Source organism: Neoarius graeffei, chromosome 4 (genome assembly GCF_027579695.1).
Source record: "Neoarius graeffei isolate fNeoGra1 chromosome 4, fNeoGra1.pri, whole genome shotgun sequence".
NCBI classification, from domain to species: Eukaryota; Metazoa; Chordata; class Actinopteri; order Siluriformes; family Ariidae; genus Neoarius; species Neoarius graeffei.
The window spans coordinates 79,397,353-79,424,049 of NC_083572.1; the positions used below are offsets into that span (position 1 = coordinate 79,397,353).

Sequence of the window (26,697 nt, forward strand, 5' to 3'; positions counted from 1 at the left end):
AAAAACCCTCTTGTCTACAAAGTCATTCCGAACAGCTCAGATCTTTCAGTTAAAGTAGAATCTGTTGTTACAGTCAGTACACATACCTAGAAAAAAATAACTTTTTTAGTATGATGATTATACTCAGACATCTAATTTGCTCATTTGGCCATAAGGCCGATGAGCTATTGCCATGGCATGGCATCCGTCGTCCACAATTCAGTTAAATCGTATCTCCTCCATCAGTTCTCCACAGATTTCAGTTCTGATTGTTTTCTTTGAAAGAAGTCATCACTCTGCACAAAACTTGGTTGTTGTTTTGTCAAATTTTTTGCTAACGAGTTAGTAATTAGGCCAAATGAAAGAATTTTCGAGGCCTCTCACTAGAATTGTATCTCCTCTCTCATTTCTCATCCGATTCCAGTTCTGATCGATATTTTGGGTATATATTCCCATGATGAACAAAACTTGGTCATTTGTTTGTTTAATTTTCCTGTTGTAAACAATTTGTTTCCAACTTTGTTTATTGTTAGTTAAATCGTGTCTCCTACCTCTATTCTCAATGGATTTCAGTTCTGATTGTTTTGTTTGAAAGAACTTGTCCTTCTGCACGACACTTGGTCATTGTATTGTCAAATTTTTGCTAACAAATTGCTAATTAGGTCAACTACACAAATTTTGGGATTTCTCATTATAATTGTATCTCCTCTTGCAGTTCTCACCCAATTTCAGTTCTGATCGATGTTATGGGTAGATCTTCCCATGATGAACAAAACTTGGTGGTTTGTTTGTTTGTTTGTTTGTTTGTTTGTTTTCCTGTTGTAAACAATTTGTTTACAACTTTGTTTATTTTCAGTTAAATCATATCTCCTCCCTCAGTTCTCAATGGATTTCAGTTCTGATTGTTTTATTTGAAAGAACTCGACCTTCTGCACAAAACTTGGTCATTGTATTGTAAATTTTTTGCTAACAAATTAGTAATTAGGTCAACTTAACAAATTTTCTTCTGATAAGAATTGTACCTCCTCTCATTTATCATGCGAATTCAGTTCTAATCGATGTTTTGGGTAGATCTTCCCTTGGGGAAAAAAATTTAGTCCTTTGTTGATTTTCCTGTTCCACACTTTGTTGTGGAGGTTGGTCCTCACTCACATTGTCACATTTCATTTCTGTTTGATGTTTGGGTAGTCAAGGTTGTTTTGATGGCAGGCCAGATGAGCTACTACGTCCTTGGCTTTCTGGTTTTAGAAATGGAGAGCCGTTTTGATCACCCCTCCAAGTGATTAATGCTTTTAGCATTATTGAGGCCTTTTTCATATGCAATAATGTTTCAAATGTTGGGAAATGGGTGGCTTGGTGGAGCAGATTGTGGCATTGCTCGCTCACAAATTCACGGTCCCTGGTTTCATCCTGAGCTTGGATTACTGTCAGTGAGGAGTTCCTGTGCATGTTCTTTTCATGTCCATATGGGATTCTTCTGGGTTCTCTGGTTTTCCCCCAGGTACCAAAAACCTAGGCGACCATCGGGCTATGCTAAATTGCTACTAGATGTAAATAAAGTGTGTGCTTTGTGATGGACTGGCATTCTATCCAAGGTGTATTTCCGCCTCATTCCTAATGTTCCCAGGATAGGCTCGAGATCTACCACAAACCTCACCAGGATACAGCAGTTACTGAATGAATGAATGAATGAATGAATGAATGAATGATGAGGATTGTTAAGTAAAGATGCCTCATTTTTTAAAATGCCTTTGTATCTGTATTCATGCTCTCACTCTTTCTTGCTCATTCATCCCTCCTTATATTTCCACATTTGCATGTTACAGTCTATGTAGTGCAACTTAATCCGTGCTGTTCCCCGTTTGGAACTATTCTGCCTTTATTATTGATTAATGTGTTATTACTACAGACATACGAAACACAGCCCAGTACATCATTTTCTAAATCAGTTATTAGATATTGTTTTGCAGATTATTTACATTTTCCTTGGCGTGTTATTATTGGCTTAACCTACTGTCAGGCTTGACGTTATGCTCCTCATGGCCATAATGCTAAAAATGTGAGTGCAGCTTTATTTTTGAGTCAAAAGGCAGCCTGCATCAGCCTTTCTGAACTTCAAAACAGCAATTTACCTTTAGAGATCACAATGACAGTCATCCAAAAAAAACTCAACCGACATTAAAACTAGGCAAAAAAAAAATCAGTAATCATGCCAGGTACTTATGCTGCCATGTGGAATTGTTTCACGTCGCCTGCAAGCTGCATGGAAATCATAAGCCCCATATTAAGTTGCGCCTGTATTCTGACCCCAAAGCCTGTACTCAGTCATCCTGCTTGTTTTGATTGACACATCTGCTTGCACCAAAGCCCAGTCTGAGAGTGGAGGCAGACTGAAGAGAGATTTTAGAGTCTTAGTGAGTAGTCCAGAGCTTTTGAAAGAAGCTTTCACGCTAGAGCTCTAAATGATCCTTGGTGGCTTCCAAGGACTCTTCAGGACTCTTAAGCCCTATCATTTTGTATCTTAAGCAAATGGTTAGCAATTGGAGTCAGGAATTTTTAAAGCTGTGAACAGTGGTAATGAAGTTGGACAGGCCACGCCTACTGAACTCGATAGTAAAATAATAGAGTCCACATCCTCAGAAAGCAACAGGGTATGCAGCAGGTATACGTGCAGATGTATTTTGATTTCTATCTCACAGCTGTGCCATTTTGAGTGATCATGTAACAATATGCATACTGTGTAACGTATTCCTTTTATATATATATATATATATATATATATATATATATATATATATATATATATATATATATATATATATATATATATACCTAATCTGGAATCAATGCAACTAGCTAGTCCTCTAAAATAAAAAATCTAACCAAGGAAAAGGTTTAAGTGGATCAAGGAATGAATTAATTTTTTAAAAAAACAGTCTATATCTAACACAAAGTGGGCACAATCTCGATTGTTTTAATTAGACACTTGTGGCATACTACATATTCAGTACACACTATATATTTTACAGTTAATACTAGTACTGTCTATGAGTCTTTTATCTATAGGCTTGTTGACTCTCCAGGTGCGACCCTATTTTCTGTGTTGACCCTCCAAGTACACCAATCTTTAATAAAGCCCTCATTTATAGTCCCATCAGGATGTGAGAGCAGCCAGTTAATTAGTCCCACAAAGATTTATCTTTCCTTAATTAACTGCTGTTATGTGTCATTTTGTTTGGTCTGTGGCAATAATAATGATTAAAATATAAGAAGTTCCAGATGTTCAAACACATTGCGAGGGTATATTATATTTATATGCTTAATATGCTTTTTATGTATATGTTTTGAATAATTTTATATGTTTTATATTTAGTATATTATGCATTTTATTATGTACTTACTGTATACATTTTGAATAACACATTTTTGAATAATAGTGTTCAATAAAGTATAACAGGTTATTCCAAAGTTTTGAACAGTAGTATGTACTGTATTGTACCCATCGTGCAATATATTGACACCAATTCACATTTTTCTTTTTTTTATTTTAAACTCTTATTAGTCTAAAGAATTATGGTTAATGATACAGTGGATATAAAAAGTATACACACCCCATTAAAATGATAGGTTTTTCTGATGTAAAAAAAAAAGAATGAGACCACGATAAATAATTTCAAAACTTTTCCCACCTTTTAATGTGACTTATAACCTGTACAATTCAATTGAAAAACAAACAAATCTGTTAGGGGGAAAAACATAAAAAATGTATAATAAGCTGCTTGCATAAGTGTGCACACCCTTAAACTAATACTTTGTTGAAGTACCTTTTGATATAATTACAGCATTCAGTCTTTTTGCGTCGGAGTCTATCAGCCTGCCACATCTAGACTTGGCAATATTTGCCCACTCTTCCTTGCAAAAGCGCTCCAAATCTGTCAGATTGCGAGGGCATCTCTTGTGCACAGCTCTCTTCAGGTCACCCACAGACTTTCAATTTTATTTAGGTCTGAGCTCTGGCTGGGCTGTTCCAAAACTTTTTGGGGGTCATTGTCATACTGAAAGATGAAATTCCTCTTCATCTTTCTAGCAGACACTTGAAGGTTTTGGGCCAAAATTGACTGGTATTTAGAACTGTTCATAATTCCCTCACCTTGACTAAAGCCCCTGTTCCAGCTGAAGAAAAACAACCCCAAAACATGATGCTGCCACCACCATGCTTCACCGTGGGTATGGTGTTCTTTTAGTGATGCGCAATGTTGTTTCTACGCCAAACATACCTTTTTGGAATTGTGGCCAAAACGTTCAACCTTGGCTTCATCAGACCATAATACATTTTCCCACATGCTTTTGGGAGAGTTGATGGTTTTTGGGGTTTTTTGCAAAATTTAGCCGGGCCTGGATGTTTTTCTTTGACCCTACCTCATAGTCCAGACGTATGGAGAATACAGGAGATTGTTGTCACATGTAGTACACAACCAGTACTTGCCAGAAATTCCTGTAGCTCCTTCAGTGTTGCTGTAGGCCTCTTGGCAGCCTCCCTGACCAGTTTTTGTCTTGTCTTTTCATCAATTTTGGAGGGACATCCAGTTCTTGGTAATGTCACTGTTGTCCCATATTTTCTCTACATCTTGATGACTGTCTTCACTGTGCGCCATGATATATCTAATGCCGTGGAACTTTGTTTTGTACCCTTCTCCTGACTGATACCTTTCAACAATGAGATCCCTTTGATGCTTTGTAAGCTCTCTGTGAACCCTGGCTTTTTCTGGAGGATGCAACGGAGTAAATGTCTGAACTTTATTTGGGGTTAATAAGAGTCGTTTTAATTGATGGCAGGTGTGAACCCAAAAAGACTGAATGCTGTAATTAAATCAAAAGGTGCTTCAGCAAAGTATTAGTTTAAGAGTGTGCACACTTATGCAACCAGCTTATTGTACTTTATTTTTTATGTTTTCCCCCTGAACAGATTTGTTTGTTTTTCAATTGAATTGTACAGGTTATAGGTTGGGGCGGCACGGTGGTGTAGTGGTTAGCGCTGTCACCTCACAGCGAGAAGGTGCGGGTTCGAGCCCCGTGACCGGCGAGGGCCTTTCTGTGCGGAGTTTGCATGTTCTCCCCGTGTCCGTGTGGGTTTCCTCCGGGTGCTCCGGTTTCCCCCACAGTCCAAAGACATGCAGGTTAGGTTAACTGGTGACTCTAAATTGACTGTAGGTGTGAATGGTTGTCTGTGTCAGCCCTGTGATGACCTGGCGACTTGTCCAGGGTGTACCCCACCTTTCGCCCGTAGTCAGCTGGGATAGGCTCCAGCTTGCCTGCGACCCTGTGGAACAGGATAAAGCGGCTAGAGATAATGAGATGAGATGAGGTTATAGATCACATTAAAGGTGGGAAAAGTTTTGAAATTATTTATTGTGGTCTCGTTTTTTTTTTACATCAGAAAAACCTATCATTTTAATGGGGTGTGTACACTTTTGATATCCACTGTATATTATTTTATGTGTGCAGGAAGTTACATTGTTGAAAGTAATAAAGAAGCAAAAGCAATACAAATTATTACAGGGTACAAAATATAAAGCATGGGGTTTAATTCATGCAAATTATGAAATGAATTCTGAAAATATTTACTGCTTGTTATGAATTCCTGTCCAAGATAATAAGTTTCATGCAAACTACTGTAAGTCTATATGTTTAAAATCAAATTGGAAGATTGCATCAGTCAATTTGAGCATGCTCCTGACAGGATGTGAATGAGTACCGTAAATGAAGAATCTGTTGCTCATATCGTGATAGAAGGCTGAGGTGCTCTCTAACTCCAGAAATAATCCATCCTCTTTGAACAATAGGGAGTTGATTAGCACCGGGGTGGGGGTGCAGAGGCACCTGATGCTGCTGTATGCACTCTTTACACTCTGTGAGTGTATCAGTTACCTTCTCTCCACTGGCCTGGCTCAGGTAAAACCGGTTACGGGATCCATGCAGCTCAGTTTCAGATTTTTTACTGTTCCACTTCTTGGAAGCAGAAATCTGATCCAGACCAGGGTTAGAGAGCAGGATGTTTGTAGTCTTAGATGTGCACCTGACTTGTTTTTTATTTTTTTAAATCTTTTCTTTACCTTAACACTCCTTGATTTAACGATGCAGGGGGGAAATCATTGGCACAGCAGTTCAAGTGCTCTTTTATCTTGGAAAGCATTTTCCCCACATTTTTTACAATAATGCAAATGGTAAAGTGGTAAGAAAGTCACAAACCAAGATAAATATGTAAAATATGTAAAAATATGTAAAACATATACAATAAAAAATATGTAAAAAATATGTAAAAAAATGTAAAAGTATATTTACACAAATTTCTACTTTCTACCTCTAAATTCTACCTCAAATGTCATCATTTACAAATGAGATTATCTAACTTCAGGGAAATTATTTTAGGTAAACAGACTTTCATTATTTGTTAATTACATTCACATCATGGCTCCAGTGCAAAACTAAAGAAGCAAACATCAGACTTAAAACCTGTCTCGGCTCAGTGTAGGATAACTGCAAAGTTGTGGATAACCGTTAACCAGTCCTTTCAATAAAGCATTCACAATCTGACACAACTATAATCATCATTATTCTATCCACATTCACTGGATCTGAGCAATTGCATGCTCTGATTGGCTACTCTACTACTAGGCTATCAGCTCATATACCATGAGTAGAGAAAAACAAAATGACGGAGCATGTTGTAGAACCAACTGAGGACGAAATAAAAACTCTATTCGAAAGCAAACCCCCCACCCCCAAAAAAGCAACAAAATATGGAATAAAAATATTTGATGATAAGAACGCTTTTTTTTTTTTTTATAAAATTCTCATCTCATCATCTCTAGCCGCTTTATCCTGTCCTACAGGGTCGCAGGCAAGCTGGAGCCTATCCCAGCTGACTACGGGCGAAAGGCGGGGTACACCCTGGACAAGTCGCCAGGTCATCACAGGGCTGACACATAGACACAGACAACCATTCACACTCACATTCACACCTACGGTCAATTTAGAGTCACCAGTTAACCTAACCTGCATGTCTTTGGACTGTGGGGGAAACCGGAGCACCCGGAGGAAACCCACGCGGACACGGGGAGAACATGCAAACTCCGCACAGAAAGGCCCTCGCCGGCCACGGGGATCGAACCCGGACCCGCTTGCTGTGAGGCGACAGCGCTAACCACTACACCACCGTGCCACCCTTTTTTATAAAATTTTTCAAGAATTATTATCGCATTTTTCACAAATTGTTACTGTCATTTCGCCGGTTTGTTTACATTCTAAGTGGAAGTAATTTTGTTGAACATTTTGTACTTGTCCAGGGTGTACCCTGTCTTTCGCCCGTAGTCAGCTGGGATAGGCTCCAGCTTGCCTGCGACCCTGTAGAACAGGATAAAGCGGCTACAGATAATGAGATGAGAATGATGAGAATTTGCAAAAAATAAAAATGCTCTGTTTCTCAAAATCCAGTGAATGTGGATAGAATAAAACAGTTATTCCACTCAATTTTTTTGTAAATGGCTTATAGCCAAGTTGGTGCTACGCACCTCGTTAGCTATCAGCTCATGCGCGACTCAATTTCATGGAATAACTGTTAAATCTACATAACACTGACTTAATAAGAAAATCAAGTTTAAGCTTCTCTGAATTTCATTCCATGTGTGGAGCATCTCTGCAGAATGAACCTGAGCTACATTTTGTGCAAGAATTGTGTTCCCCGGTGGTGTAGTGGTTAGCGCTGTCGCCTCACAGCAAGAAGGTCCCGGTTCGAGCCCCGTGGCCGGCGAGGGCCTTTCTGTGCGGAGTTTGCATGTTCTCCTCGTGTCCGCGTGGGTTTCCTCCGGGTGCTCCGGTTTCCCCCACAGTCCAAAGACATGCAGGTTAGGTTAACTGGTGACTCTAAATTGACCGTAGGTGTGAATGTGAGTGTGAATGGTTGTCTGTGTCTATGTGTCAGCCCTGTGGTGACCTGGCGACTTGTCCAGGGTGTACCCCGCCTTTCTCCCGTAGTCAGCTGGGATAGGCTCCAGCTTGCCTGCGACCCTGTAGAACAGGATAAAGCGGCTAGAGATAATGAGAGAATGAGATGATGAACTGTGTTCCCCAGATATAAGTACTAAAGTTCTAATGGAGACAACTGAAGAAGAAGAATGGCTTTAAAAACAGGCACTGGGGAAGACATGTTTTACATTTTGACCAATCACATTTTTGTGTTCGAGGGCCATCACACCTTTCTGTATGAAACATGGTAATGAGTATTTATCTATTAATTCTTCAGGTTATTCACTTGAATTAAATTATATATTAAAAATAAACAATGAGATGTGTCTGTCCAGAGTAGGCTGCATAACTGTAATTTGCACCTGTAGCTAAGAACTAAGTGGAAAGACTCGTTTCTCACAGGAATATGCTAATTTGCTTGATTTGAGAGTCAAAGCAAAATATGACAAATGAGGAAAAAAAGAGCAAAAATGTTAAAGCTACATGAGAGAATGTCAACTTGACCAGATTCACTTCAGTAAGAACTGGCTCATGTGGCTACAATGACTTGTGCAAACGTATTTTATGATGTGTCTGTTGAATTGTCTCAGGTTTGCGGCCATATTTTACACAATGTGGTCATGTTCTTGTTTGTTTATGTTCCAATCCTTCGTGGTCCAAAGCACCAAGTTTCATAATTCCCTAAAAAAGAAATATATATTCAGATGTATTCCATGCTGTATTACATATTTGCAGATTGCCTTGTGGTTTTTATGGTTTTGTTCCTCCTTGACATGATTGGGTCAGGCTTTCTCATATCCTCATGTGCCTGTAATGGATTGTTTGGGATGTTGTCCAGGGAGTTGCGTGCTAGGCATTTCCTCATGTTTTGGTTTCATCCCAAAGAGGTCACCATTCCTGAATGTAGCCCACCACTCTGAGTGCTGGAGCATTTTTTTTTTAAATAATTGACATCCAACAACCAGGGCATAGGTTTTAGTTTCAAAACAAATCTGTGCCTTCCTCATTTCCCACTAGGTCTGGAATGGAAGGGACCAGCTACAGTAATATTCAGCATTGGGCTTGTTCATACAGCATTAGCGAGTGAGAGAACAGCAAAAATCAGGCCTTGTAAAAGTATTGGCTCAAGATTCCAAATAGTGATTAGAGGTTTACTGGTAAAATGGCAACCTGTTAGAGATATTTGAATACCATTTGTGTTATATTAATGAAAGAGTATGATATGCTGATATTTTTCTTGAAATATAACTTCCTGATCGTGTGCAGCAAGCGGAAGAAAATATTTTCAGGAAAAATGAGTATTGTGTCACTACCACTTGCTTATTCCTTAGCTTTCTTCTACTGGCAAGGAACTGTTCTTTTGTGGAGCATCTTTTGTATGGCTGACCCACCCAAGATTATGTCTGTGTCCAGCTGGTGGTGACGTATAAGCGAATTGGGAAAATGACTAGCACCCTGAAGCACTGAATAGGGTGCTATTTTCTTTATTTTGTGTTTCAGTGATTTATAAAATATGAGGCATATCTAATGTGTAATGATCTCCGACCTGAACAGAATCCAGATCTCAGTTTGCAGTGTCCATAGTGAGTACGATGTAGCTTATCCACTAGAGGGTGATAATGGCTGTCTTCTGCCTTTAACATGGTCTTAATTATCAAAGCAGAATCGTCAAACGTGTTTCTTATCAAGCCTACAGTCCTGTTACAAGAACATGCATTGTTTCACTCTTTAGTGCTCTGATATTGATGTGTTAAATCAAGTTTACCACAACTGGGCCAAATATTCTTCCTGGAACAGCTGTGTGTTGACATGAGTCCCATTAACAAAGTGAAATTAAAGACATGCTGGTTTGTAAAGCATGACAGTGACACTGTATCATGAGTCTTCGTACTCTTTTTTGGAGATCTGCTGCCCTAAAATGCTTGTTCCAGATAATGAAGGCCTTGTGGAAGGATATAAGAGCCAGGTGTGCTTGTATTAAACTCTGCAGGGTAATGGTCTGGACAGCTCAATGGTAGATGATATGCTTCCTCCTGTTATTTCACTGAGACAGCGAGGTCGATGTTGTTGGTCTTGTATACAGTAGAACCACTGAACTGTGGAGGTGAACTCAAAATCACCTCGGTAGATCATTCATTATCAAGGTTCTGAATGGCCTGTTCTTGCATTACACACCACTGATCAATTCAGTAACCATGTATTTTCCTACAGATCCTTTCTCTGGTTCAGCAACAGGTTGTTTAAAAAGTGCAATTGCCTGTTACTGATCTGTGATAACTGAACCAGGAAGGCCAGTCGGAAATGGGCACAATAGGATAGACAGCCATGCCAAGAGGTCCATTATGTTGCCTCTAATTAGGATTTAAGTGGAGTGCCATGCCAGTTCTTCACCACACTCTGAAATGCAATTGTTCAATAAAGAAAAAGAGGAAGAAGAAGAAAATGTGACCATCTTGTTATTTCTATGAAGGGGTTTTTTTGTTTTGTTTTTGTTTTATGCTCTTAAAAAAGGGGGTTCTTCAAGGGTTATTTGGATAATTAAGGAATCTTTGCTTCCTAAATTGGTTCTAATTGTAAACCTGTCTGAAAGGAAAACCCTATGAAGTACTGTTGATGTAGCACTAAACCATTAAGAATTACCCAAGAAGTACAAACCAAAGAACCCTTAAGAGTGAAAAATGGAACCTTTTTTTCTGAGAGAAAAGGTTTGGTGGTCCTTTTATCCTCATGTCAGATGATGTTTCACGCTGTAACTCATTTAGTCTTGACTGCAACACTGAATAAATTGGCAGTGTCAGAGTACCTGATTGGCTTAATAGACTTTTCAACAGTTTTGTCAGGTCCAAGTGGCTAAAAAGGACTTTTCGAACCAGTCAGTGCGTTTACATGCACATAGAGAAAATCGAATTTCTGCCATTGCTCGACTGAAATCGAAGTTCTAAATGCCATGGAAACACCTTAGCTAGGCTGAAATTGAACCAAACTTAATTTCTCGTAATCGAGCTACACGACCTAGATTATGCGATTTTTGCCGAGCTACTTAGTGCATGTATACCCTATCGAGCTACGTAGTCGAGCTACTTACTTCAGCACTGCCCCTTCTGGGAGTGACGAGACCACAAGCGGGAAACACGACAGCCTCAGTCGGCATGACAACAGCAGCAGAAGAGGTCAGGAGGAACAAACGAAGAAGAGAAAATGGCGAGCAGAAACGTGCACTTCTGGAGCAATGAGGAGACAGAGTTCATGCTCATTCAGCTTAAGGAGTTGAATATATTAAAATTCATGGACAGGAGAAAAACGCGCAATGGAGAACACGGAACTGATAACTTTGTTTACACTCTTGAATAGCTCTTCTTCATGACGACAACCGGAAGTGTACCAACACGATGGGGCGTGTAGCGCCACCTGTGGCTCGGGTGCACAATGTACCTCACACAATAGCTCGATTTCCTTGTGTGCATGTAGGATTGGATTTCTCTGGCACCCCTGCTGGGACCCTTTGCTCGATTACCGACAGCAGCTCGATTTGGATGTGCATGTAAACGTACTGAGTGTTCTTCCAAGATAAGCACATACATTACCGATTATTTCCACTAGTAATGATTTGCCTATGCCACATGTGGCCAGAGCTGCCAAGGATTGTGAGGGGGGAAAAGCAGATTCAATGTCTATTTGCTCTTCACTTGATTAAACGGACTTCCATTGCTACTTTTCCGTCGAGTCACTGTTTGTTTGCATGTGGCTGTTGGTTTAATCCTACATTAGAATCACTCCTGGCCATCCAATCCACTGTGTTAATTATTGAGGACATTCTCTGATCAGAGTGAATTGCTTATTGGATGCAGTACCATCTTGCTAGTGATTGTGATGCTGTTGATGGTGTGAAGTAGAGACTGGTTTTGAGCTGTAGAGTATGTGTAGCGAGTTGTCAGTCATAGCTCTGTGGATAACTTGCACTTTGAGAGTAATTTGGTAAGTAACTGTTGCCTGTTAACTGTTTTCAGATCATATTTTTACAGAAGAAATTGATTGTTTACTAAATATTGTTTTTTAGGGGTTGTTGAGTTATCTTTAAATCATTTGGAATTTGCATCTTTTATCTGTAGCTTAGTCCAATTTATCACCTTCTGTTCACAACAATGTTGCTTCTGTTCTCATATCAGTATCTTTTTTGGGGGGAAGATAACTTTTATTGTTTGTTAAAATTGTGCTAAAACTAATTGTAAATATTTTTTACAATAGAACAATTACTAGTAGCTAATCAAGAACAAAGAAAGAAGTCGTAGCTGTCAATGCCAGCTGTACTTAAAGTGTCTTGTGTTACTTTAGTTACAGTAACTGAAACTTGTGTCATCATAGCCTTCTGGCAATGTTCAGCCTGAAACTAATGCATGTGGACTGTTGTTGGTCTGGTATGTTTGTGTGTGAGAGTCATACAGGGAAAAAACGGCCATCTTGAATACAGGAAGTGTAAATATAACAAGTGGGAATGTGGGTAATGATGATATGGAAAAATGTGCCTGTGCCATCTACACACCTCATAGACCAGGTCTGTTTTATGAGGTTAACATGACCAGTGTGTTTACAGCGCGAGAATTTAGATCAGGCTTTTCATAGCATTTCAACTCCTCTTACATTCACTTTCAGATGCACCAGTTCTTCTGAGTCAATATGTAAACAGCATTTAATATTGTATAGTTTGGTTATATGTTAACATAGGTGGGTGTTCCTAAAGCTATCAAGTCTTAAAGCAAAGTTATGTACATCCTGTGTGAAGACACCAGGTCCAGACTCTGACCACCTACACAGGGAGAGAATAGGTGTAGATCTGACTCTTGTTTGACTCTTGTTTGTCATGTTTATTAGTTGTAGGTTTGCCCATTCATATTATATATTACTAATATATTATTTGGTTGATGGACCATTTTTACTGCAGCAGTGACACTGACAGGGTAAAGCTGGTATAAGTGTGTCAGCTGCAGTAGCAAGGTGAATATAGTAGGTTGATTGATTTTATTTAGTAAAATAATGCACAAAATACATACAGTAAATATAGTGTACATTAAAATACATGGATAACACAAGAAAGTGTATAACACTTATTTCCATTGTGGTCTGGCGAAGACCACAATAAACATGGCAACTCCATGATCTTTATAAAGGCATGCAGTTGTATCTGTTGAAATTGTAAGCTACATCTGTCACTCCCAAATTTTCTGTTGCTGTGTTTCTAGTTTTCTCATATTGACCTTATTTTCCCATGTTAAGGATCATGATTTTTCTCAAATATTTCTCTGTAAACTCTATCTGCATAGATTTCTATGGCTATGAATATTACTCATAAAACTTTTAGAAAAATACATAAATTAATTAAATTTGTGCATTCATATAATCATTGCTCATCTGGCTGATATGTCAAAAATATGATGAAGATATCAAACCTTGTGGACCATTGTAACATCAATGTGAGATTCAGTATTAAATTTCATTCTGCAGAATGCCACATGGCTTACAAATATGGCCAGCAAAAACAACACTCAACCACCACAAAGACTGTCACGTTCACATTCACCCGTCACTGTGCACATCGCACATCTGTGGGCAATTACTGACTCTTTGCAAAGTGGAGGTTCTGTGCCCTAACTACCAGTCTATACCAAGCCTTGCATTTTACCCTACTGTTACCTGGTTTTTGATCTTGTTTCTGGTTTGTTGGTTCATTGATTATTGCCTAGTCTATTTCATATTGTTTGTTGATTGCCTAACCATTGCCTGTTTCCTGTTTACAATTTTCTATGTTGATTTGGATCTGAATTCAAGGTTTATCAATAAAGCTTCCTTACTCTGCACTAGTATCCATCCCTGCTGCCTGACAGAATACTTCACCACCAAAATGGATGGAATGAGTAATCACTGGTGTCATGCTGTGGTGGCCCAGGGCCACCTAGTTGGAGAACAACAGCCATAGATGGCCATAATTCATGCTCAGCTAACACAGTTCCACACCACCATGATTTCTGCTCTGGCTCCTTCAGCGACACTCTCTCTATCTGCTCCTCCTCCACAAATTGCATTTCCTGACAAATATGCAGGTGATCCTGCCAAGTGTTAAATTTGGCTTCATCCTGCAAGACTCATTGTACTGTATTTTTCATGCCAAGAAGAACTGTCTGAGCAAACTAAAATCACTTGTTTCATCAACGTACTGACAGACAAAGCACTGATGTGGGCAACTGTCATCGGGAACCAAGGAGAACAAACTTTTCTCTTTTGATCGTTTCTTCCAATTATTCAAGCATGTGTTCGATCACTTACCAGAGGGTCCTGAGATTAGAGAGAGACTCCTCACTCTAAAGCAGGGTAACCTAAGCACCACGGAATTTGCACAAACTTTCTGCACCTTACCTGTGGGCAGCAACTGGAATGAGTCACCATTCAAGGCCATGTATCGTCAGGGATTGAACACTGATATACTCACTGAGCTGGCATGTCAGGATGACCAGATGTCCCGCAATTCAACCTATCAAGTTGTCTGGATTTCTTATTGAAGAATCAAGGTCCACATCGAAGCAAAAACCAATCTTGAGCTGTAAGTTATTGAGCCCATTCAGACTCGCACCCATGTAGCACCATAAGTGTCATAAGGAAAGCTTGTGTTATTACTCTGGCAGCCCAAAGTAACAAGTGGCACAATGCCCCTCCAGACCACCAGTCAAGGCTCCACAGCCAGTTCATGGGTGAGCCCCCTATGCCTCACTCCTTCACAATGAGTCCATCCAAATTTCTATCTATTTTTATCTACATTTTTATCATTCACACTCCAAGTGAGTGCTCTCCAACAGGAACAAATCTCTCTCCTCCTCACCATCAAAGCCAAGTTCCCCATAGTCTTGGGATTTCATGGATGCATGCACACAATCCCCAAATGTCATTGACTGAGTGAAAATTAGTCATCCCACTGTCTCTCCCACTGCCTCTACATTCCATCTCCCCTTACAGTGGTGCTTGAAAGTTTGTGAACCCTTTAGAATTTTCTATATTTCTGCATAAATATGACCTAAAACATCATCAGATTTTCACACAAGTCCTAAAAGTAGATAAAGAGAACCCAGTTAAACAAATGAGACAAAAATATTATGCTTGGTCATTTATTTATTGAGGAAAATGATCCAATATTACATATCCATGAGTGCCAAAATTATGTGAACCTTTGCTTTCAGTGTCTGGTGTGGCCCCCTTGTGCAGTAATAACTGCAACTAAAAGTTTCTGGTAACTGTTGATCAGTCCTGCACACCGGCCCCATTCCTCCATACAGAACAGCTTCAAGTCTGGGATGTTGGTGGGTTTCCTCACATGAACTGCTCGCTTCAGGTCCTTCCACAACATTTCGATTGGATTAAGGTCAGGACTTTGACTTGGCCATTCCAAAACATTAACTTTATTCTTCTTTAACCATTCTTTGGTAGAACAACTTGTGTCCTTAGGGTTGTTGTCTTGCTGTATGACCCACCTTCTCTTGAGATTCAGTTCATGGACAGATGTTCTGACATTTTCCTTTAGAATTTGTTGGTATAATTCAGAAATTCATTGTTCCATCAATGATGGCAAGCCGTCCTGGCCCAGATGCAGCAAAACAGGCCCAAACCATGATACTACCACCACCATGTTTCACAGATGGGATAAGGTTCTTATGCTGGAATGCAGTGTTTTCCTTTCTCCAAACAGAACGCTTCTCATGTAAACCAAAAATTTCTATTTTGGTCTCATCCGTCCACAAAACATTTTTCCAATAGACTTCTGGCTTGTCCACGTGATCTTTAGGAAACTGTTGACAAGCAGTAATGCTCTTTTTGGAGAGCAATGGCTTTCTCCTTGCAACCCTGCCATGCACACCATTGTTGTTCAGTGTTCCCCTGATGGTGGACTCATGAACATTAACATTAGCCAATGTGAGAGAGGCCTTCAGTTGCTTAGAAGTTCCCCTGGGGTCCTTTGTGACCTCACCAACTATTACATGCCTTGCTCTTGGAGTGATCTTTGTTGGTCGACCACTCCTGGGGAGGGTAACAATGGTCTTGAATTTCCTCCATTTGTACACAATCTGTCTGACTGTGGATTGGTAGACTCCAAACTCTTTAGAGATGGTTTTGTAACCTTTTCCAGCTCGATGAGCATCAACAACGCTTTTTCTGAGGTCCTCAGAAATCTCCTTTGTTCATGCCATGATACACTTCCACAAACGTGTTGTGAAGATCAGACTTTGATAGATCCCTGTTCTTTAAATAAAACAGGGTGCCCACTCACACCTGATTGTCATCTCATTGATTGAAAACAGCTGACTCTAATTTCACCTTCAAATTAACTGCGAATCTTAGAGGTTTACATACTTTTGCCACTCACAGATATGTAACATTGGATCATTTTCCTCAATAAATAAATGACCAAGTATAATATTTTTGTCTTGTTTGTTTAACTGGGTTCTCTTTGTTTATTTTTAGGACTTGTGTGAAAATCCGATGATGTTTTAGATCATATTTATGCAGAAATATAGAAAATCCTAAAGGGTTCACAAACTTTAAAGCACCACTGTATCTAACCCTTGCCTGCCAAAGAGTCCCAAGGTATGGACAAGTATATCCAGAAGCCTCTTAAATAAAGATACATCCACCCATCAACCTCACCAGTATTGACAGGTTTCTTTTTCATTGAAAAGAAACGATCCAATCTGCAGCTATGCATCAATTAATGAGTGCTAAACCAAGTCCCAGGCAAATAGAGATATCCTCTGCCTCTGGTCCCCTCTGCACTAGTACAGCTGTGAGATGCCAAAGTGTTCACCGAGCTATCTAATCCAGATTTAAGAGTGTCATGAATGAAAGACTTCCTTTAGCACCACCTCTGGTCACTTTGAGTATTGCACAATGCCATGTGGGCTATCTTCAGCACCTGCACTATTTCAATGCCTTATCACCGATGTACTCCGTGCCATGTTCAGGAAGATCATCATATGATACCGTATATATAAATGACATCTTGACCAAGTCTCCCAGTCACAAGAAACCCATTCACCATGTCTGAAGGGTTCTCACAAGGTTACTGGAAAACCATCTGGTGGGAGAAATACAAATTTCATGTTTCCACAGTCTCACATAGCCATTGACTTTGTCACAGACCTCCCTCCAGCACAATGTAACACAGTCATCAGGGTCATAGTGGATCACTTCTCAAAATCCTTTTGGCTGCTCCCTTACCTGAGCTCCCCTCTGGCTTTAAGATTGCAGAACTTTTATTCAACCACATGCTCAGATACTTTGGCATCCTGGAGGATATTGTGAGTGACAGGGGAACCCAACTCACATCAAGTATGGAGGGGATTCACGGAGAAACTGGGAGTGTCTGCCAGACTGACTTCTGGATATCATCCCCAAGCCAATGGCCAAGTCCAAAGGGCAACCCAAGAAATAAAGATATTCCTGAGAATGTTCTGTGCCAACAATCAGGAAGACTGGGCACAGTTCCTTCCTTGGGCAGAGTATGCCCAAAACTCCCTTGGCATTCAGCCACAAAAATCACACCTTTCAAATGCATTCTAGGCTGTCAACCTCCAATGGTTCTGTGATATCTGTCAATGAGTGACTGGTTCTGGCTAAGCAAGCAGATGTGTGAAACAGCACACCAATACCTGGAACACAGCACCCAAGGGCTTTGAAGAGGACCTCCCCACTACAAACTGTGCGGTCAGGTGTGGCTCTCCAATAAGGGCATTTATCCTTACCCCCAGGCAGTGCTGTGCATGAACATGCTAAATGAGCACCATTCATTGAACTTGCTCATATTTTTGGTGAACAGTGAACTGAATGAGTCAGTTTGCAACTAGTGAATGTGAAAGTGAGCATTGTTCACTCTGGAGTAGAAGTAAGGACCAGAAGCACCAGACACAGGGATAATAGGAAATTAATTAATTAATTAATTAATTAATTAATTAATTAATTTCATGTTGTGATATGAAATCAGATGTATTACAATGCCTCAGGATGGCACCGTAGAAAATTATTACATTCAAGGTTATTCAATGACTCAATGAGGTGACCTACAACCTCAACCTCCAACACCACTGCTGCTTAGCTCCATCTTTTCACATATCCAGGTTAGAATCGGTCACCCCAGGCCCCCTTGCTGAAGTAACCTTCCACCAGGACCTTTCTCCGTCAAAGGAGCACCAGTCAAGGAGTTGTCAAGGAAATCCTCAACTCCTGCCAGAATGAATGCAAAATAACAATACCTGATCAAATGGGGGATACGGGCCAGAGGAGAGGTGCTGGATTCCAACCCACAATACTCTTGACCCAGTATTATGCTTGCAACCCTGATCGCCTAGGTCCAAGACCTAGGGGGAGACCTCAAAAAAGAATAGCTTATGGAGGCAATGCTTTTGCATCTGTGCTGGATTTTGTTGGTTCATTGATTTATTGCCAAGTCGACTTCATGTTGTTTGTTTATTGCCTGACCATTGCCTGTTTCCTTTTTATGATATTGCCTGTGATGTTGGTCTGAGTTCAAGCTGTATCAATAAACTTCCCTTGCCCTGCACTTGTCAATTCCTTCCACTTGACAATTTTATATATATATATACTTACCCTCCACTTTATTAGGAACACCTGCACATTCAGGCAGATATCCAGTCAGTCAATTATGTGGCAGCAGCACAATGCATGCATCATGCAGATACAGATCAAGCAGAGCATTTTTAACATAGTTACTGGGAGACCAAATGGTCTCCCAGTGGCCAGATTTGGTCTCCTAGTCAATGCCAAACCAGCTTCACTGGGAGACCAAATTTTAAACCAAGTTATGTCTTATCATTTGGTTCATCTCATCTCATCTCATCTCATTATCTCTAGCCGCTTTATCCTTCTACAGGGTCGCAGGCAAGCTGGAGCCTATCCCAGCTGACTACGGGCGAAAGGCGGGGTACACCCTGGACAAGTCGCCAGGTCATCACAGGGCTGACACATAGACACAGACAACCATTCACACTCTCATTCACACCTACGGTCAATTTAGAGTCACCAGTTAACTTAACCTGCATGTCTTTGGACTGTGGGGGAAACCGGAGCACCCGGAGGAAACCCACGCGGACACGGGGAGAACATGCAAACTCCGCACAGAAAGGCCCTCGCCGGCCCCGGGGCTCGAACCCAGGACCTTCTTGCTGTGAGGCGACAGCGCTAACCACTACACCACCGTGCCGCCCGCTCATTTGGTTCAATCAGTTGCAATTAATTAACCAAGTACAGTGCCATGTAAGTATACATTTAACAAGGAAAACGAAGATCTATGTTATAAGATATACACACACGATCATGTTGGTTAAGAAAAACAAAACTAAAATTTGGTTACTGAGATGGCTGATGTCAGAATCCGATGTCATTACTGTGTAACTTTGAGTGTCTTTGACATAACATTTGTGCTTGGTAATTGCTCTTGATAGCTGTGTAGTCACTGTAGTGTGTTTGTCTGTATGGTGATTGGTGAACCATTTTTCATCACAGAATATGCTGCAGCGGTGCAGCCGCATGGACTCTGGGGCCTGTGATTGTATTGCCCAGACCAGTTGGTCTCCTAGTGGAAAATCCTTAAAAAATGCTCTGAGGTCAAGAGCTTAAGTTAATGTTCACATAACACATCAGAGTGAAAAAAAAATGTGATCTGTGCAACTTAAACCGTGGCATGGATATTGGTATCAGATGGGCTTTTTTGAGTATTTCAAAAACTACTAATCTCCTGAGATTTTCACATGGAACAGTCTCTAGAGTTTACACATAATGGTGCAAAAAAACATCCTGTGAGTGGAGGGTCTGCTGGCTGAGACACCTGGCTGATGATAGAAATCAGAGGAGAATCATTTGACAGGTTTCTGCTGTTGTAGCACATCCAACTCAAGATTTGATGTTTTGTGCATGCTGAGATGCTTTTCTGCTCACCACAGTTGTAAAGAGTCCCGTCCCCCCCCCCCCCCCCCCCCCCAGATTTACTACCGTATATCCTTCCTGGCAGCTCAAACCAATCTGACCATTTTCCTCTGACCTCTGTTATCAACAAGGCGTTTCCATCCACAGAGCTATTGCTCAATCAATGTTTGTTTTTGGCACCATTCTGTGTAAACTCTAGAAACTGTTGTGTGTGAAAATCCCAGGATATCAGCAGTTTATGAAATTCTCTAACCAGCCCTTCTGGTACCCACATCCATGCCCCAAAGTCACTGAGATCACCTTTTTTTTTTTTAATTCTGATGATTGATGTGAATGTTAACTGAAGCCTTTGATCTGAATTTATTTATTTATTTGTTTATTTATTTCATTGTGCCGCTGCCATGTGATTGGCTGATTAGATAACTGCACAAATGTACAGGTGTTCCTAATAATGTGGATAAAACAAGAAAGAAAACAAATAAAATGATCATAAAAATTAAGCCAGACAGCAGCACACTCTCTCATTCTCAAATTTCATGATCTCAGTATACATGCACTGCTCTATTTCATTTTAAAATATGAATCACACCATTTTTATTGCTATTTGTCATTTAGCTTTAATTATACAGGTTAGTACTGACAGGACCTGTGATATGTTAAGAAGTAAAATCTAATTTATCATATCACTCTCATGTTGCCATATCTCCCACCCCATACACCAATGTGTTATACTTTGGTTCAACTTTGTATAAACTTGTGTTCCCTTTCAGGGCCTCCAAAATACTATAACACTATCACTAATGATCCCACTGTAAACATCTTGTGCATCACTGGCAAGGCCACATGCGGAGTATTTACTGCCTCCCTCATCCTCGTAATTTCTTATCAGTCCCTGTGTGGCCTGCAAGGTAGAGAGGAGAATATGAGGGCTGCAGGGATTTAGTGTTCAATCTGCTCTAGCTGCAGATGAGTGTGTTGGCTAATGGGAACCAAATGCACCACGCTGTCCATTGGCTTTGATTAAAGCCACTTGTAGGAGCAGATGAGTGTGAGTGAGGACGTTGAACTGATGTGAAAAGGTCGCTGAAAGAACGGATGGGATAATGTTTTATTTCTTTGTCTCTACTCTTCATAACCCATGTTCCCCCTCTCACCCCACCCGCTGTTTATCTATTTATGAATTGCATGACTTCTGGGAAGTCTGTCCTCAGCTGCATCCGTGCAGTGTCACGGAGTATTTTGTGATCTTTGGACATCAAAGGCCCACGTGAGAGGATACAAGGAGAACCGCCACATAGAGATGAGCAACAACAGTGTATTACTGCATATCAGCATTTGCTTTGATGTTGTGTGTGTGTGTGTGTGTGTGTGTGTGTGTGTGTGTGTGTGTGTGTGTGTGTGTGTGTGTGTGTGTGAGAGAGAGAGAATAAGCATGTTTTTATTTCTTACTGAGGACCAAATATATATATATATATATATATATATATATATATATATATATATATATAGGTATCTAACACTTCTAGCATTTGGCTGGTCCCTAGAAGGTCAACTGCTTTTTCTTTCTTTTTTTTAACAAAAATGGTGACACTTTTTTTTTAAAATAAAACAAACAAAAAGAGCCAAAAGGATCCTTGAGGTTACTGAAGTTGCATTTATGTTTAGAGTTTGGTGGAAGTATAACATTAATTAGCTGCATTAATATTTTATGCCAATGGAATGTCCTCACAAGCATAGTAAGTGTGGGATTTACAGTAAGTGCTTCTTGAGGAAACACATTTAATCCATTCCGCACTGGATTTATCAGGATATTGTGTAATCAATCAGTGGATTGATTTTAACTCTTTAATTGTTATTTCACAAATATTTTTTGATGAAGCGCACCTTATGTTCCTGGCTTGTAACTTCATATTTAGCAGGTTGATAATTCTCCACAAGGGGGAGCTTTTCCTCAAGTAGCTTTTGTGTCCATTGTTGAAGGAGAAACTGGTATGAATCCGCACTAGCAGGTTCTGACAAACACATGCCTGTCTGCACGTATAAATTGTGTGTATATGCATTAAATGGCTCAATGCATACACACACTGCGTTCAGAAACCTACAGTTTTTTTAAGCTTGTATTGGACTCGAGTATTACAGCTTGATGAAACAGTTGTCTGAGCTACTTATTTATTGTATAAGCTTAACTCTCCTTTCCTTCAATAAAATATAAAAAATATCAGCATCCATCAAAGCCAATAATTTACAGCCCTCAGGAACTAAAAGCCTATACATACATAGACAACACATTATAGAACTAGAGATATGTTCATTCATCTTCAGTAACTGCTTGATCCTGGTCAGGGTTCCAGTGGATCTGGAGCCAATCCTGGGAATAATGAGAGTGAGGTGGAAATACACCCTGGACTGTATGCAGTCCATCTTCATCTCAGGGCACAATGTACTCTCACCTAGGGGCAATGTAGAGTAGCCAGTCTCCCTGCTTGCATGTTTTTGTGAGGTGGGAGGAAACTGAACAGCATGGAGAAAACCAACCCAGATGCAGGGAGAACATGTGACACTCCATACAGACAGTAACCTGCTCAGAATCGAACCTGGAGCTGTGAGGTAGCAACACTACCTTTATTATATATCTCATCTCATCTCATCTCATCTCATTATCTCTAGCCGCTTTATCCTGTTCTACAGGGTCGCAGGCAAGCTGGAGCCTATCCCAGCTGACTACGGGCGAAAGGCGGGGTACACCCTGGACAAGTCGCCAGGTCATCACAGGGCTTTAATTATATATATTTTTTAAAAAATATATAACATTTATGAATGCTAAAATAAAAAAGAAATCATTATAAACAAGGACAGGTTTTAATTATACATATAATCAGGTCAGCCCTCCCAAGTTCAGCCCAGACCTGCGTACATCACTCAAAATATAAGCAGCATGGTATTCACTTTTTTGATCCTGTGTGTTCTTGTTAGTCAATTGTAACAGAAGGATAACCACTCTGCCTTATATTCCAGTTAATATTATAGACCAGCATGAAGGTTAGTGTTTTGGAGTGTTTTGTTACTGGCCTAATGATGAATGTTTTACAACTTGGATATAACTCTATAAAATAGATAATTGTGTTTTTGTTTTTGTTAAGCCTCATGGTGCTGTTCAGCTTCTAAAGGAGAGTGATTCCTTGGAAGGGCAGCTGAAGGAGAGACCAGTGGTATCACGGAAGCCCAGTTCAGGAGATTACTACAGACATATCAGTGAAACCCAGCGAGACATGGACAGCCTTAAGGTTAATTTCATGAATACTTCAGATCTGTCACTTTTAGAATATGTGGAAGTATGTCCCATTTCTTTCCATTCTCAGAAAGTTGGCATTGGCTTTATTGTTTTCAGTAATATCATGTTCAGCTTGAACTCTAAAAGTTCTAAACATGATTTTATAATACAGTTTAAAAAAAAATCCAGTCTTAATTTTTAGATTCCCAGTAGCATTACCAAACAGTGAATCAATAGCTGGAACACTGAGCATAATGATGATGGCTTCATGAGCTTGTGATTATGATGTTGTTATAAAGATTCTTGAAAAGGAAGCACATACTGTATATCAGGTTCCTACATTTAAGGAATTGCTATCCCAAACCTATAAACTATTATTTAGATTGTTATTAAATGGAGGTTAAACCCCTTCTAAAATTGGAAAGCTGATAATATTTCAGTCAAATTGCCACACTTCTTCCCTCACCCAGCAGCTTATCTGATATTGGCCCTGTTATGGGGTAAAAATGGATGATGGTTATGCTTTAACATGTTATTCCTCATAAAACCTTAAATGTCAGGGATTTAGTGTTTGGCAGATAGTGGTCAGGATAGTGTTAAATGATCCATTGCACATATTTATAGCTAATGGCTACATTATTATTATTATTATTATTATTATTATTATTATTATTGTTGTTGTCTTCCTCCAGCAGACAGAGACGAAAGATATCCCCGAAGCTTGTCACCGGGCTCGATCACCTGCTCCCGCTTTTCTTTCTTCCCCTTTCCCTCGTCTTCTATCCTCAAAGAAGACCTTGGCCAGCAGTGTTCTGCACAGCCAAATAGCCAGCACTGGTGAGAGAGCCTCACTGAGCCTGACTTTCCCCCCTTTTTACCTCTGAAAGTTGCTTATGGGGACTGACATCATTATTGACTCTTCCTCCCTTAATTTCACTTAATGACTTAATTCCACCATAGTGAGTAATGCTAATCAGGCTGTGTAAATATGATCAGAGCAGGAGCGGAAACATATGAGAAGCAAAAATAATGTTCATGTCATTGCAGTGATGAAGAACTTAAACTCCAGTAAACCAGTTCCAGAGAAAGGGAGAAAGCTTTTGGGAACGATGAAACTGGGAGATATGAAATCAATCACCTCTTTGAGAAAATCTGGATTGTCAGAGCGATTGACTCCTGCTGTATGTACATTCAGGTGTTTTTTTTTAAATAATGGTGTATAGAAATTGCTTGCTTTTTGACTAAAAACTGTAAGCACTTTTGGGTTTACCTGTGGGTTGAATGAGTTTTGGTTGAAAAATGCAACTGATTAGCTACAATTCCCAAAATATAAACGAAATATGCATCAAGATTATTTAACAGTGATTCCACAAAATTGAGTCATACATGAGCTGATAGCTGACAAGGCGCATAGTGCTGAGTTGGCTATAAGCCATGCACAACAGGATTGAGTGGAATAACTGTTTTATTATATCCACATTCACTGGATTTTGAGAAACAGAGCATCCATCCATCCATTATCTGTAGCCGCTTATCCTGCAGGGTCGCAGGTAAGCTGGAGCCTATCCCAGCTGACTACGGGCGAAAGGCGGGGTACACCCTGGACAAGTTGCCAGGTCATCACAGGGCTAACACGTAGCCACAAACAACCATTCACTTACATTCACACCTACGGTCAATTTAGAGCCACCAATTAGCCTAACCTGCATGTACAGTATTTGGACTGTGGGGGAAACCGGAGCACCCGGAGGAAACCCACGCAGACACGGGGAGAACATGCAAACTCCACACAGAAAGGCCCCCGTCGGCTGCTGGGCTCGAACCCAGGACCTTCTTGCTGTGAGGTGACAGTGCCAACCACTACACCACCGTGCTGCAGAAAAAGAACATTTTTATTTTTTGCAAATTCAATAAATAAAAACTTCATATAAAATGTCCGACAAAATCAGTTCCGCTTAGAATGTAAACAAGCCAGTGAAATGACAGTAGCAATTTGTGAAAAATGCGATGATAATCTCATCTCATCTTATTATCTCTAGCCGCTTTATCCTGTTCTTGCGTGCGACCCTGCCTGCTATGATAATTCTTGAAAAATAAAAAATAAAAAGATATGTTCTTACCATCAGATACTTTCATTCCATCGTTTGTTGCTTGTGTGTATTCTTGGGGGTTTTTTTCTTCTTGTTTAAGGTTTTTTTGGCAGTTGGCAAACCAACTTAAAGGTGCATTACTGCCACTGACTAGGCTGGAGTGTGGAACAGGAGATGGGGTGTGTGTGTTATATTCTCTTCACTATTTCTGTTTCTTTTAAATACTTGAGAACAATTTTTGGGGTTTTGTTTTCGAGTAGAGCTTTTATTTCGTCTTCAGTTGGTTCAGCAACATGCTCCACCATTTTGTTTTTCTCTAATCATGGTATATGAGCTGATAACCTAGTAGTAGAGTAACCAATCAGAGCATGCAATTGCTCATATCCAGTGAATGTGGATAGAATAAAACAATATACAGTGTCTTGCAAAAGTATTCATCCCCTTTGTGTTTGCCCTGTTTTGTTGCATTACAAGCTGGGATTAAAATTGATTTTTGGAAGGTTAGCACCATTTGATTTACACAACATGCCTACAACTTCATCTCATCTCATCATCTCTAGCCACTTTATCCTTCTACAGGGTCGCAGGCAAGCTGAAGCCTATCCCAGCTGACTACGGGCGAAAGGTGGGGTACACCCTGGACAAGTCGCCAGGTCATCACAGGGCTGACACATAGACACGGACAACCATTCACACTCACATTCACACCTACGGTCAATTTAGAGTCACCAGTTAACCTAACCTGCATGTCTTTGGACTGTGGGGGAAACCGGAGCACCCGGAGGAAACCCACGCGGACACGGGGAGAACATGCAAACTCCGCACAGAAAGGCCCTCGCTGGCCACGGGGCTCAAACCCGGACCTTCTTGCTGTGAGGCGACAGTGCTAACCACTACACCACCGTGCCGCCCGCCTACAACTTTAAAGGTGCAAATTGTTGTTTTCTTGTGACACAAACAATAATTAAGATGAAAAAAAAAACAGAAATCTGGAGTGTGCATAAGTATTCACCCCCTTTCATATGAAACCCCTAAATCAGAGCTGGTCCAACCAATTCACTTCATAAGTCACATAATTAGTTGATTAAGATCCACCTGTGTGCAATCAAAGTGTCACATGACCTGTCACATGATGTCTGTATAAATCAACCTGTTCTGGAAGGACCCTGACTCTGCAACACTACTAAGCAAGCAACATGAGAACCAAGGAGCGCTCCAAACAGGTCAGAGACAAAAGTTGTGGAGAAGTATAGATCAGGGTTGGGTTGTAAAAAAAATCCTAAACTTTGAATATCCCAGGGAGCACCATTCATTCCATTATAACAAAATGGAAAGAATATGGCACCACTACAAACC

At 40.2% G+C, this 26,697-nt stretch overlaps 1 protein-coding gene across 1 annotated transcript in view; it reads left to right on the forward strand.

The window, feature by feature from the left end:
- espnla (espin like a) overlaps nucleotides 1–26,697 on the forward strand; it is a 46,966-nt gene that overhangs the window by 17,007 nt on the left and 3,262 nt on the right. The window contains exons 6-8 of the mRNA XM_060919781.1: nucleotides 23,121–23,264; nucleotides 23,944–24,088; nucleotides 24,299–24,432. Coding sequence (XP_060775764.1) covers nucleotides 23,121–23,264; nucleotides 23,944–24,088; nucleotides 24,299–24,432 — 423 coding nt within the window. The remainder of the gene's footprint in view (nucleotides 1–23,120; nucleotides 23,265–23,943; nucleotides 24,089–24,298; nucleotides 24,433–26,697) is intronic.